At 35.7% G+C, this 14,392-nt stretch overlaps 1 protein-coding gene across 2 annotated transcripts in view; it reads left to right on the forward strand.

Moving 5' to 3' along the window:
• The window catches only part of LOC129002622 (zinc finger and SCAN domain-containing protein 30-like), a 31,465-nt gene that overhangs the window by 11,139 nt on the left and 5,934 nt on the right, over window positions 1-14,392 (forward strand). Inside the window, exons 2-5 of one of the 2 annotated variants that reach the window (XM_054430566.1) lie at window positions 7,474-7,578; window positions 9,965-10,180; window positions 11,132-12,001; window positions 13,984-14,133. In XM_054430566.1, the coding sequence (XP_054286541.1) occupies window positions 7,491-7,578; window positions 9,965-10,180; window positions 11,132-12,001; window positions 13,984-14,133 (1,324 nt within the window). In that variant the 5' untranslated portion in view covers window positions 7,474-7,490. Of the gene's footprint in view, window positions 1-7,473; window positions 7,579-8,331; window positions 8,549-9,964; window positions 10,181-11,131; window positions 12,002-13,983; window positions 14,134-14,392 lie in introns of those variants that run through there. The other variant, XM_054430567.1, reaches the window with a different exon arrangement.

Consider the following 14,392-nt stretch of genomic DNA (forward strand, 5'->3'; position numbering starts at 1 on the left):
GGTTCAAGTTCACCTTCTCCTACAGTCTCAGCACGATGCTAGTCTATCCGTAAACTACGACTCTCTGTCCAGTCCACTACGTTGAGATTTTAGGGTTTGTTTTCTAGTGAGGTTGGCGTCTTGGACGTCGGTGCGGCAGTGGCAAGGCATGTTCGATTCCCCGTCTTATCCTTTACCGCATTCAGTAAAGCATTTGAGTTTCTTATAAAATTCTAGCACTAAAAACTGCAAACTTTGCTTTTTCTGATAAATTATACAACAAATTAATCTACTGTGTTTGACTAGGTGAAGAGTTTTACCAATCTACCTATCTATCTATCGATCAATCTATCTGGGGGGTTAGCTTATGCCCTATTTGGGAAATACGCTATATGTCTTGTAGCCTATAAGAACTTTCTCTGCTGATAGCTCCCTTACTAGAAGCCATACAATGATTTGATGATCAGAAGTCTAGCTGAAAGTAGTAAATAGTACAGTAAAGTTTCATTTGGTAAATTAGTTAAAACAATTGTGAAAAGAAATACAATTGTAACCAACAATACGCATTTTACATATATCACATATAGATATCATTCTAAACCGTCTCCAGCCGATCCATAAGTACTGTATAATTGATAAACTTTCGGGCTTTGAAACCCCGTGGGGTTGAGCCTTAACTCGATTACCGGTACTCCAAAATATTTGGTAATAAGGACCCTTGACCAAAATTTTGTAAAAAGGCTGTTTCCCACTACTACCTAAATAATGTTCTGTTCTTCAATTTTAATCAATTCTACGTTATACATTTAGTTTCAAACAAATGTTAATACAAAAATACCAATTATCTTTTTTATTGAATGTAATAATTTTAACCGTTTAAATACGGTCATAAGTCATGGTACGTGCATATATTAGTTTGAATGCCAATAAAAATAAGTTTAGTTGGCTACTATATCCTATACATTATTCTGTAGAAGCTGATATAAAATAAAGAAATGAAGACCGATAGCGCCCGTTCAGGCAGGACGCAATTCAGCTACAGGGAAGTAGTGCGTATATTGCGTACGTCGCGCCGTTAAAACTGATGAAACTAAAATACATATTCGAATTTTTATTTGTAGTTAAAACATTTTGCTGTTGTAAACTTAATGAAGTACCATATATTCCCAAACTAAAAGCATTATCATTAGATATACTTTCATTGTAAAACTTGTTTTACCATGGTATATGTTCAGACATTTGTTAAAATAGACTGCAATAATGTTTTGGATTAACCAAACATTTCGACAAGATAACGGGAATAAGAAACAAATAAAAGGTGTCTATAATTTAATATCTGTATCACAATAAGTTTGCTGTTATATCAATTTACTTTGGTTGTGTCTAACGACATGCATCTTAAAATCCATATATTTGTGTTTAAACACTGTTATTTTTTAACGGAAATTGAAAATCTTAGAATATCCCTAACTTGTGTCAGAAGCAAATTATTAAATCGTAAAAAATTCCTGATTTTCCAAAATTCTTAACAAGAATGGTTTTCTTTATATTCTTGATAAAGTGAAAGGTTACAGATGAGGTACTTCTTAAGTTAAAAATCGACATTTTCCAAACATTTTAAGGCTTTAATTTTTATGACTCCATTATTATAGAAACTATTTTTGTATACATGATGATGTGTTTGTGTTTTGTGAATGCAAATTGTGTGTTTAGTGGACTGTGAATGTTAAGAGAAAAGGAACGAAAACCTCGCTGGGCATCGCCCTCTAGCTTCTCAAAGGTCTAAGCGGAATCTTTTAATACTGGTAACGAATTAGAAGACTCTCACACACTCTTGCAATAACGACTGACACCTCCATTTTCATCAACTGGTCCATCTGTATACGTTGGGTCAGGGATGGTGGAGCTCACTACTCTTTATTTTGTGCTTAGGGCTTATCATCAACATTCATAGGTCACTAAAAACACAATTCTCCTTAAAAAGCATTATACATCAAAAAATACTTTTTATTTCAATGAAGTCATGCGTTTGAAAACGTTTAACATTTTGTAACCATGTAATTGTTCACTGTAGCAAGATTATGAAGAGGACTCTTCTTGTTTAGAATCTATCGCAGATTATTTTTATGGAGTATTTTGCAATGAACCGTATATTTCTTAATCACAAAAACAAAAAAGTACTTTTTTCAACTTTTACCTCCCTTCAAACCTGGCACTCAAAATGGTGTGTAACATTTTACCGTACAACACGGGCACTATATTCAACAGTTCGGCGTCAAAAGTTAGCTTTCACTTTGAATGTTGAGGTTTGACAGTTTTTTTGCAAACTGCTCCATACTAAGTATCTGAAATCCAATGGGGTCTAACCAATTCTTAATTGTAGCTATCAGCTGTATCGTGATGTTCCAGTGGGCTGAAAACCTACTGTGGCTTTATCAAGACTATGTCCTCTTCAGCCTATTGTTGCTTACCCGGAAGCTAGACAATTATGTTTCAAATCACCTAAAATAGTTAAACTGCGTGCAACCAGCAAATCAACAAAATACCACCAACGGCGATCATAGAAAGAAACTACACTGACCTAGGACACGGAAGATGAAAACTGTACAATAGAGTAAAAAACGAGTCGACCCAAATTTGCCGCATGTACTTTTTGTTTTAATAAAGATGTGTAGTAACGACAAAGGCGGGCTCAACCTTGATCTCTGAATAGCTGGCCTTGAGGATCCAGTTCTACCACTGCAGCATCTGGCTCCAGAACCAGTGGTACCAACCACCAACTTGGCCTCGTACAACAACCTACCTTGACATTTATGTAACACCGGCTGTGTATTATTACTCTATGAGTTCATCGAGCGTATTACTCATGTGTTCACTCATATTATAAAGGCAGTTAGAGTTTTTTCATATGGTTAGAATTTGTACTGGTTTAAATGTTCATAAAATTATTATAGATGCATCATTTCGAAAGACATTTTAGGACACTACAGACACGTTGGGCTCTAGTGTAAGTCCTCTACATGGATCTACTTTGTAAACATGTATTTATTGGTTAAATTAAAATTCAAACTGAGCTATATAAATTTATGGCTGGACAAATAAATCAAATCTTAGATTGATGAGTTTGGTTTAGTCATATACTAACCAAGAGTGTTTAATCTATGGTTTAGTAGTTTTGCCAATGACAATGACAGTTAAAAAAGGTTTCTTTTACTTGTCTGTGGAGTTGCTGATTTGAAGATTCGTTAAATTAAAATAAGAGTAGAGTAACATAGTACAAATGATATCTTTAACTGTAATTGCACGTGTAATAATGCCGTATTACAATAGGATCATCTTCAAATGGTCCAAAGTCGTTTGGTCCACAGTTTATATTGCCGTTCGTTTGGTCCAAAATCGTTTGGTCCAACAGTTAAAAACTCGTTCGTTTGGTCCAAAATCGTTTTATCCAATTTCATTTGGTCCAAAGTCGTTTGGTCCACAGTTTATATTGCCGTTCGTTTGGTCCAAAATCGTTTGGTCCAACAGTTAAAAACTCGTTCGTTTGGTCCAAAATCGTTTGGTCCAACAGTTAAAAACACGTTCGTTTGGTCCAAAATCGTTTGGTCCAAAAGTACAGGCCAAACTAGAAGTAAAATGTTGCATTGTAGAGTAAACTTATGAAATATACTGTACGTTTATATTGCCGTTCATTTGGTCCAAAATCGTTTGGTCCAACAGTTGTAAAACAGTTCGTTTGGTCCAAAATCGTTTGGTCCAACACATTAATACGAGTTCGTTTGGTCCAAAGTATAAACTATTGCGTCCCTCACATTGAAGGCGTTCAAATATCCGCCGTCGTATACAATAATAATATTAATACAATTTTTGCTTTAAACATGTTGACTTTCTATGTTTTTAACGTTAAAGACGCCATGTTTTGTTGTATTCAAACCACTAAAGCGTACATAAACAAACTTAAAGCTCAATAGTGTATCATACGGTTGGAAATCTTATAAATTAACAGTTTTTATCACATTTGGCGACCTTCTAATATACAGAGTGTTCAGTGGACCAACGTGTTTTAAATGTTTATCATACACCTTAATTTGTATTGTTGTACCGGTACCTATTTACAATGGAGTGTTTACTATTGATCATGGTTGTCTATAATTTCATAATCAAAAGGTTAAAATAAAACATGAAAATTACATTAATTAGCCTACTCATATTTTCTGGACGTCCACAATTTCCTGGTAAAAATTTTGTCTTACAGAATTATATATAAGGATCTTATTTTCTTATTTTAAAATTGATGTTCTTCTGTATAATGTCATGTTTAGCAATATAACGTTCCATTACGAACAGTTATATAATCTTAATATTACAGTAACTCTTTCAATCATTTCTTATTGCATTATGTTATATCTATTGTACTGGTTGGTGTCTGCCTTTTTGACTACTTTTGCCGATATTTTGTCTTATTATTCTAGACTGACAGATCATCACGAGATTATTGTTATACATGTGTATTTAATCATTGGACAATTTCCCATTATGTAATACGATACAGAATAATAAAAGTGCAGAAGGCTTTTACAGTCTATGAAAATGAATGTTAAATAGGCTACTTTTATTTATCATAGACATATCATTAAGGTACATCAATTATAGGTCTACTCTTTGTGATATGCATAATTGTCTGAGACAAACATTCAGGCACGTTGCCCATATATTTTTTTTAAATCATAGTGGTTTTCAGTTACTGGATTAAATTTTTAATAATTTTATGAATAAATGCATAATAAGTTATAGAAAGTTATTAATCCTAAATTACAGTTTATTACAGACTTTTAAAGAGTTTACTTTGATGTATTAATTCAGCTTAGTGAAAGAATACACAATAGAGCCAATGAATGTTATTCAACTAAAGAAGTGTTGTACATGTTTACTGGCGCTACTCAGCAACAAAAATCATTGATCTCTCTAAGTTACTTACCCAGATGGTGACATAAAACAGGCCCAAACTCCATACTATAAACAGTTTCTCAGGCCAGAGTCAATTTAAAGCGCTTGAATTGTGGCATTTATTAATTCGGCTTATATTTCTCGTAACCAACAGATTGTTCATCTGCAGAAGAAGTTCAGTGTGCTCTTATCGTGTCTAATGACATCCAAACACAGAAACCTTAAATTACAGTAGTACCTATATCTTGACAGATGTTTTGCAGTAGCATGTTACCTTTTGTACGATATTACGGACCGTGGCCCACTTGATTGGCCTTAAGTGGGAATTTTTTTAATAACACTACACCTTAACTGTAAAACAAATTTCACAAAGAGTGATCACCATTTTTTTACCATTTACTGTCATGACAGAAAGGTCATCCTCTTAAAGAAGAATTGAGCGTATCAATGATTAGCATTACACATAGTATAAATAAGTCAACCCTGAATATGTCTTTACATTTTTTTCAAATGCTGAATTTGTGACACAAAAGCTGAATGTTTACAGCTGTTATGTTAAGCAAATTATTTTATGCCAAATCTAGTTTAGAATCTTAGCGTCGGCTGCTAGACTTTTTAAAAATTAAAACTTAATTTCTAAAAAACTGGGACCCTAAACTAAAATTATGGCTTCGACATTCCCTAGTTCTCAAAATTATCTTTCTTGCAACACAAAAATCATGAAAATCCGTCGAGTGGTTGATTCAGAATCGTGAAATAAAAAAACACTGTTTCGTTTTAATATTATAGATTAAATAAACCATCTGTTTAACATTAAATGCAAACTCAAAGCAAAGTCAATGTTTATCCACAAATCTAGGGAATTAAAACGCGTTGTTTTAAGATTGACTGGGGATAAAAAGTAAACATTACACAAACACATTATATATAAATAAATATATGTATATGTACGTGTATATAAATGCAAACATATCAATTATTTAGAAACGTAACACAAAACAACAAATAGGCCTCGGAAGGCAGGCGGTTGGGTTGACGACGTGACGGCGATTATTTGAACGCCTTCTATGTGAGGGACGCAATAGTTCATACTTTTGGACCAAACGAACTCGTATTAGAGTTTTGGATAAAACGACCCGATCGAATGGTCCACAGTGAAACGTACAGTCTATTTCATAAGTTTACTCCACAATACACAATTGTAATTCTGGTTTTGCCTGTACTTTTGGACCAAACGATTTTGGACCAAACGAACTGTTTTACAACTTGTGGACCAAACGATTTTGGACCAAACGAACTGTTTAACAACTTGTGGACCAAACGATTTTGGACCAAACGAACTGTTTTACAACTTGTGGACCAAACGATTTTGGACCAAATGAAATACTCCCTAACTGGATGATAAAACGATTTTGGACCAAACGAACTGTTTTACAAGTGTTGGACCAAACGATTTTGGACCAAACGAACTGTTTTACAAGTGTTGGACCAAACGATTTTGGACCAAACGAACTGTTTTACAACTTGTGGACCAAACGATTTTGGACCAAATGAAATACTCCCTTACAATAGACAAACAACAATTAAAATAGTATTAGGATATAACCGTGCCAAAGAAGTTTTAGAAAATATGTATATATTGGAGGAGGAGGTCTGGTTCTTATAGTGTTGTCAATGACAGTTGAAAAGATAATGATTGATTTTACTTGTCCGTGAAACTGTTTAAATAATCACTCATTATTGAAGATAATTATTGGTGTGTACTTATGGCATATTTTTAACTGTGGTGATATCACAATGATTATTTTTTAAGTACCACAATACTTTATATTGAAACTAGCTGTACCCGCGGGCTTTGCCCCGTTTAACTTCACAAGTGAGCTCGTTCGCATGGCTCAATCACATCCTGGTTGAAGTTAGTTCGCTACGCTCACTCACCTTTAGGTTGGAACTCGTTCGCTCCGCTCACTTGCCTTCAGGTTAGCTCGTTCGCTACGCTATCTCGCTTCCAGGTTGAAGTTCGTTCGCTACGCTCACTCACCTTTTGGTTGCAAATTGGCTGTAGTCATAAATTTAAAAAAATAATAGTGCTGCACCCTGTTGGTAGTCCTTGTAACTTTAATGCTATTGAACATCATAGAACAGAACCAACTTGTTTAATTGAAACAGCTGTTAAGAAATTCCTTTTAAATATGAAAAATCATAAGGTTAACATGGGAAATTCCAGAGCCACTGGGGCGGAGCCCGAAAGCCCGATCAGAATAAAAACTACTTAGTTTTCCTATTTAATGCCCAAAGAATCGATGTACCGAATTTCAGCCTCCTAGGTAAATAGGAAGTGGGAGAATTAGTGATGAGTGAGTGAGTGAGTGAGTGAGTCAGTCAGTGAGGGCTTTGCTTTTTATATATATTGAAATATATTATCTTAAAAAAATCGTAACTACTATGTTTATCCACATAATTGACATGAACCTGTACCGGAACTAATTCCTCGCCTTCAGGATATCTTATTTATTCTATTTCATCTGAGGGTATGTTTTGTTGTAGGAGAAGGCGGTGATGACATGGCCATCAACTTCTCGGCTTCCTTCGCCGCCTGCCTGGCCGCGGGCCTCAAGGTGCCTCGCCAGTTCATGTACTGCATCGCCCAAGGTATTGAAATAATAGCCATAGATGTTAATTAGTCCTTATGGTTGACCGAAACAAAGTTGTTGGACTGTCAGTGCTATTTGTGTGATTCTTTTCCAACCAAAACCAAGCCCCTGACTACTGAGACAAAACACAAAAAACTAGGAACTGTTGGTGTATTGTTAATATTTTTTGTACGGTATATACGCTAATATCAATATCTTAGGCATAAAGTTGATGATTTTGAGCAATAAAATAGGTTTGGTATTTAGAGCAAAGTCAATGTGAGTTGAGCTATTTATTTACTCTTATAAAACGGATACAACGTTTTACAAATATTTTATGTATAAAGAAGAAGTGAGAAAATTTTATTTTTGGAAAGTAACATAAAATAAACTATTTTAGTAAAATGTAGCAATAATTTACTAATAAGCTCACTACATGAGACTATAACCATAGACTAACCAACACAAGGGAGTATGTTTTATCTATGCTATAACATAGATAATTCAATAAAACAATAACAAAACAAATTTGAGTTAGATTTTTTTTGTGTTTAACTTGGGGTGTAATTAACAGGATAAATGTAATGTAGTCAGTATATATTAAATTAATTATATATTTTACAGTTTATGTTGACAGTTAGTGGTTTTAGTTTTTTATAGTATGGAAAACGTACGTCTACTGTCTTGTTGATATACATGGCACTAGCCACAAGCCAGCTGTGTAGCAGACGACTTACGCGCAAGACGTTTCCCGTGTCCCGGTACTGTATTAGCTGAAATGAACTAGGTAAACAAATCGATAATGTGTAATAACCTCTGTGTAAAGTAAGCTGTGAATTAAAATTGGTTTTAAAATGTGCCACTACAAATTTGTCATGAATTCCGTGAGTTATTGCAAAATATTGGGCGGTAAAATGTGATTTTGCCTTTTGTAATGGCTGTCACCTATATCATAATTCATCCCTCCCCTTACACAGGAATGCAGCTGGGTTAGTGTTTAACTTAAACAAGTTTTAAATACATTCCTCTCCCTTAAATGTTGTATTTAGTTGATTCATTCTATCTAATATTTATTTAATATAGTCAAGAGCTCAACATAGGTATTGAAATGTATTCTCGAGTCAGACTTATTAATAGCCTAAGTATAAACTGATTTACTCCTAGCCAGATTTAAAAATGAAACATTCCTAAGTTAGCTAGCCTAGATGGTTATTCTTAAACTTTAGTCAAATCTAATGACTAACCCCTAGCCAGCACAAAGTATTAAGCTCAAACTGGAGGTGTGCTGTATCTATAACATTACGAAGACCTAGGCCATACCAGGGTCAGCATCAAAAATTCAAAGGTAGCCTATCGATTATTAATCAATATTTTCAATTTGATAGTTTCAATCAATATTAGCAAAGCCCAGTTAAGAAACTGTACCCGGTATTTTAATAAGTTGGAAAACATAAAGATAAGTTACACTAATGACCTTATCATCTTGACATAAACTGTACAGTAGGCTAATCTTAGGGTAACTTACGTCTGATAAGTATTCAGTTCGATAAAAACTAAATTCTGAGTTGACCCTCTACCAACCACTAATTTTGGCTGTTGGCAGGGACTCTTTAATTAATATCATGACCCCCAAAAATCCCACTACCCTAGAAAACCGATGTCCCATGACTAAAAGCAAAGATGAATTAAAAATTCTACGAAAATTAAATTCAATCAAATTATAATTAGAGACCAGATTTAAAGTGTAACTTAACTTATGCCACTCGGTGGACCAGGGCCCTGGAACACAAGAGGTTTTAGGTTTGTTGGGGGCGCAATAATCTCTTGGGCTCATAGCACGTCACATGCAAATGCAGGCCTATGCTTTCTCCTACTTTTTTAAAGAAAAAACAGTACTCCCCTCTAGGCCCTACAAAAAATTCAAAATTTTAAAATTAAACTTCAATTTTATAATCTTTGCCTACGGTGTTTTGTAAAAATGTTATTACTAAGGTTTTTAAAAGGGAAGTCAGTCCGAACGCGTAAAAGTTAAATTGTGAATGTGTTGAAGATTGAACCTATTCCTCTCGTACCAAATTCCAAGACGCTAACCACTAGGTTATCAACACACCCTAAGTGATGGCTCAAAGCATTTGGCAAATAATTCAGTAGATAATTCAATAAAAACCAATCGACAACAATACTTATGAAATTATGATTATTAAGTTATAGGCCTAACCTACAAGATTTCAACTTTATCTTTACCCACGCCACGGCAGACAGTTCCTTGGTGCATAGCTTTTTTCAACTGTTCTAACTTTTTACTAAAAGTTTCTATCTGATTGGGCGTGGTGAAGAAGGTTTTAGGCTACTGTAAAGTTAACTTGTGTTTTAAGGAAGAGTCTAACCGATTGTTATATTTCCAGACACAGGAGCTCCCTATGTGCTGTACAAGGATGGGATGGAGCGGGGCGGCATGCAGTTGCCAGGGATGCAGTGGGGGACCCCCACAGTGGGGGTGGGGGACACATACATACCCCCGCAGGGCTCATCTAGCTCTGGCAGTCCTCCTGTCACTCCTCATCCTCACGAGGCTCCTACGCCCTCCCCATACACCGAGCCTGTCAACCATACACTGCAGGGTGAGTACCATCAGAACTGAATATAATCTTTGACCAATGAATACAAACCTTGTAAGAAGCAAAATGCTGTATGGGGAAAAGTCAGACTGGATTTCGCCGGCTAAATGAACTTTGTGCGGCCGTCACTAGGTAAGCGCAATCCTCTTTCTCTCTCGCCTCCCTCTCTACGCCGATTCTTTTCTCACTCACACTGCTGTGGGGTCCCATCGACGCCACTGCGCGCCAGCAATAGTCGTGCCTTTCCTACAAAGTGGCCACCCAAAAACTTGCCAAAATTCAAAAATCCTAGGCTGAATTTTCAACATGAGCATTTCGCTTCTTATAAGGTTTGTATTCGCTTTGACTAAGGATAGAAGTCAGTGTTGCCAGATTGAGCAATGTAAATAAATGCAGAAGGAGTCCAAAATTATCATATTTGGGGCAAAATTATGCTTCTCAAAACATATTTTGTGTTTGATGTCAATGTGCAATCCAGAGGATGATATTACCAAAATGTGACCCTCTTTGCTTTTTCTGTTTGCTGCTCTGGTGTCTTTAGAAGTTGAAATTCCATCCTTATTTAAAGTTGTAACTACACCTATGAAATTGTAAAGTTAGAACAAAAATGGATGTGGTTGAATTGAGGCACCTATAGACCGTTGAAGTAAATTACTAATTTTTACAGAATAGCCTATACCAACTTATTAAACCAGCCAGTTGAAAGTACAACCTATTGTCAACTATAGCGTCTTTTGTGCCATCATTAATCTCATTAATTTACGCCTAAGACAAATTAAGGGAGGAAATTAATCGGGCAGCAGCCAGAATGTCCAATTAATTGCAGCTCATAACCGACAATCCAATTTTACTTGTCTTTCATCTCAACAATTAATTAGTTAGTATAAAAAACATCTGCAAATATTTTAGAACTAAGTTACTAATTATTTATTTTAATTAAATATTTTGTTTCAGTGAATGGAACATCACAACAAGAAGACGACTTAGTCAATCAGTCGGTCGTCCAACAACAAATGGTGCAGAGTCAGCAACAACAGGCCCAAACGATCCAACAAACGCAAACTATGCAGCAGCAAACACAGAGTATTCAGCAACAGACACAAAGTATACAACAGACACAAAGTATACAACAAACACAAGCAATACAGCAAAGTCAATCATTACAACAAACACAGTCGATACAAACTCAGGATATGCAACAGATGCAACAAGATATGTTACCTCAGCAACAGACGACGTTGCAAAGTCAGCAAGTTCAGGTGCAACAAGACCCGGTTCAAGTGCATCAGCAACTAGCAGTTCAACAACTAGTAGTGCAACCTCAGCAAACGCAACAAGAACATTCACCCAATGGACTGCTGGAGCCGGACAGACAGTGCTTCTCCATGCAGCCGGATATGTCCCAGTACTACACCCGGCCACACATGCTCAGTCCGGGCAGCTTCATGTCGTATCTCAAGCAGCCAGGAGTCATGCTGACAACGCTCAATGCGGTGGACGCGACCAACGACTTCTCCAACATGCCAGACCTCGTCAACCAGCAGACTGTCAACGGGAAACTGGGAAAATCCGAACTTCGGCTCTTCAAGTGTCTCACCTGTGGGAAAGACTTTAAGCAGAAATCAACGCTTTTGCAGCACGAGCGTATACACACGGACTCGAGGCCCTACGGATGCACGGAGTGTGGGAAACGATTCAGGCAGCAGTCGCACCTCACGCAGCACTTGAGGATACATGCCAACGAGAAGCCCTTCGCCTGCGTGTACTGTGAGAGGACCTTCCGGCAGCGAGCGATCCTCAATCAACACCTGCGCATTCATTCGGGTGAGAAGCCCTTCGGCTGCCCTGAGTGTGGGAAGCGGTTCCGGCAAAAGGCCATTCTGAATCAGCACGTCCGAACGCACCAAGGCGAGCCAACCCTTGATTAGCTTCCTATTTCCTCCCTATTCCTTTCCTTCCAATCCTCTCTCTTTCAATACTACCCCCGGTCCTCCCTACTGTTCAGGCTCATAGCAGTAGTCCTGTCTACCTTTCTCTTTACATCCTGATTTTCTCCATCCTTCCATCAGCTTTTCCTCAGCTATCAATCCAGCTGTGACACAGCGTGTGGATTTCAAAAATTAAATGTTGGAAATATTTTGGAGATTATAGTTAAAAAGCATAACATTAGTTACCAATTTTAAGGCTAGACTATTTTTACGTAATCTCAGAAGGAAATGTAATATAGTCAGTTGTCGTTACCCTTCGTTTAAAGGCTATTGTTTCATTAAATAATCTGACACACAAATGCTTTTGACTTATTCCTTGATTCGTGGTTTCAAATTGAAGATATTTTGTTTCAGTAGCATAATAAACTAATCGTCATCGATTTGCGACTCTTTGTGACTTTCTTTCAATGAAAAAATTTGTGTAGGCCTACCACGATAAAGAGTTTTTTGATAAAGAGATTTTCAAATAAAATGATTTTTGTAGATTTCCTTTTCAATCTAATAAAGAATTGAAACATTCAAGATTTTGTGCTACGGACAGTCGGTTGGTTTTTTACTATGATAATAATAGGCTAATTCGGCATATTTCAGGGGTAGTGTGGATGGGAAGACGTTTTTTGAGGTTCAGTATGACAGTGAATGAGTGAATGAATGAGTAAATTAGCCATTGATTATAAACAGACATAATAGAAACAGTTTCTGCTAGGTACTTTTTACCTTTCACAGTAAAAACTACAATTTAGGAGATAAACTAGGAATTCAAGTCCAATCGTGAACATGTTTGGTTTTGTGACAACCCCTTACATAAAAATGCAATTTTAAGACTACAATTTTCTACTGTTGAAATTGTGTTAGGAACTTGATAGTATTTTGATCTCTCTTGAGTGCACAAAATGAGAAGGATTTGAGTAAATACAATTTAAATCCCTTTTCACATTCATTACTCGTTTATTTTATGGAAAATATAAATTTAGTCGAAACAACACTTTGAAGCTTGTGATTAACATTTTCAAAAATACATTTATTGCTTACCGTCCTGATGAGCTAAAATAGGTAAGTGACTTTTATAAATTGTATTGGTTTGATACAATTGGTATGACAATCCATTTAATAGAACAACAAAAAGGAGTGTTGGGTACAAATACAAGAAATTATTGCCATTTTCTTTCCAGCATAACACATAATATGTAGTTTTCATCACTAATTCCTGATTAAGGCCAGTTTCAGTTTGCTCCCGACATAAAGAATGAGCATTTTTTTCTGTCTATATGAACAAATTAACAATAAAGATGGTTTTTTTGTTAGTTGATGCATGAACGTCTTAGGTAAAAGTTGTGTTTTCTGTTGAATTGTATAGGCTAGTTTAATGAGGGATTTGAAGTCAAAAATATCATTTTGACTATAAAAATTACTCAAATTGTTTTGAGATAGTATTTTCCTAGAATCTTTTAGAAGAAATGCAATGATGTTTCTGCTAAAACTTTAAAGACATATATTTTACCGCCCAAAGTGTAAAATAACACATGAATTTTCAGATTTTAATAAGATGGCTTTCTCTGTTGATGTTTTTTAGTCATCTCAGTCACATTCATAATTTTATAAATGTTAAAAGATCTAGGTTTGTTTAATATTTTCTTACTAAATATAATAAGACAATGTTATAATACTTATAACTCCTACACTTGACAATTTAAAAAGTTGACTATGTAACATTACTTACTGATTACTTTTACTGAAGAATTTCTATAGATTACAAAGTGCATAAAGTAAGTCTGCGTTTGCACTGATTGACAGACTAACAATGTTGTAATGTTACAGACGTCAGTCCGCACTTGGTTTACAAGAACGGACAGTTGTGGCCTCAGGACGTTCCGTTCCCCTCGGAGAAGGAACAAGGCTACGAGAACGGAGACATTCAAGGATTTTCTCCTGACAACCAGTTTCCTGCGTACTTCAAAGATGCCAAAGGTAAGTTTGAGTCTAGTAAAAATTTGCAATCTTCCTTAAAAGTAATTTGTGTGTTGGGAGTAAATAAATGTTATAACAGTAAAGATAATGAAAATCACATAGTTTTGGGGTTTGTAGGTTCTAAAGACATTTAAGATGTTAGTAGTCATATAATAGTTTCCTGGTTCTACTCAAACGATTGATTGATATTAAAACTTAGAGCAATTTATTAGGAAAATAAAATGACGCTAAATATAAATTCATCAGGGTTATTTAAAAC

Source organism: Macrosteles quadrilineatus, unplaced genomic scaffold (genome assembly GCF_028750875.1).
Source record: "Macrosteles quadrilineatus isolate MER2022 unplaced genomic scaffold, UCM_ALF_1.0 Scaffold_9__3_contigs__length_116548681, whole genome shotgun sequence".
Taxonomy (NCBI): domain Eukaryota; kingdom Metazoa; phylum Arthropoda; class Insecta; order Hemiptera; family Cicadellidae; genus Macrosteles; species Macrosteles quadrilineatus.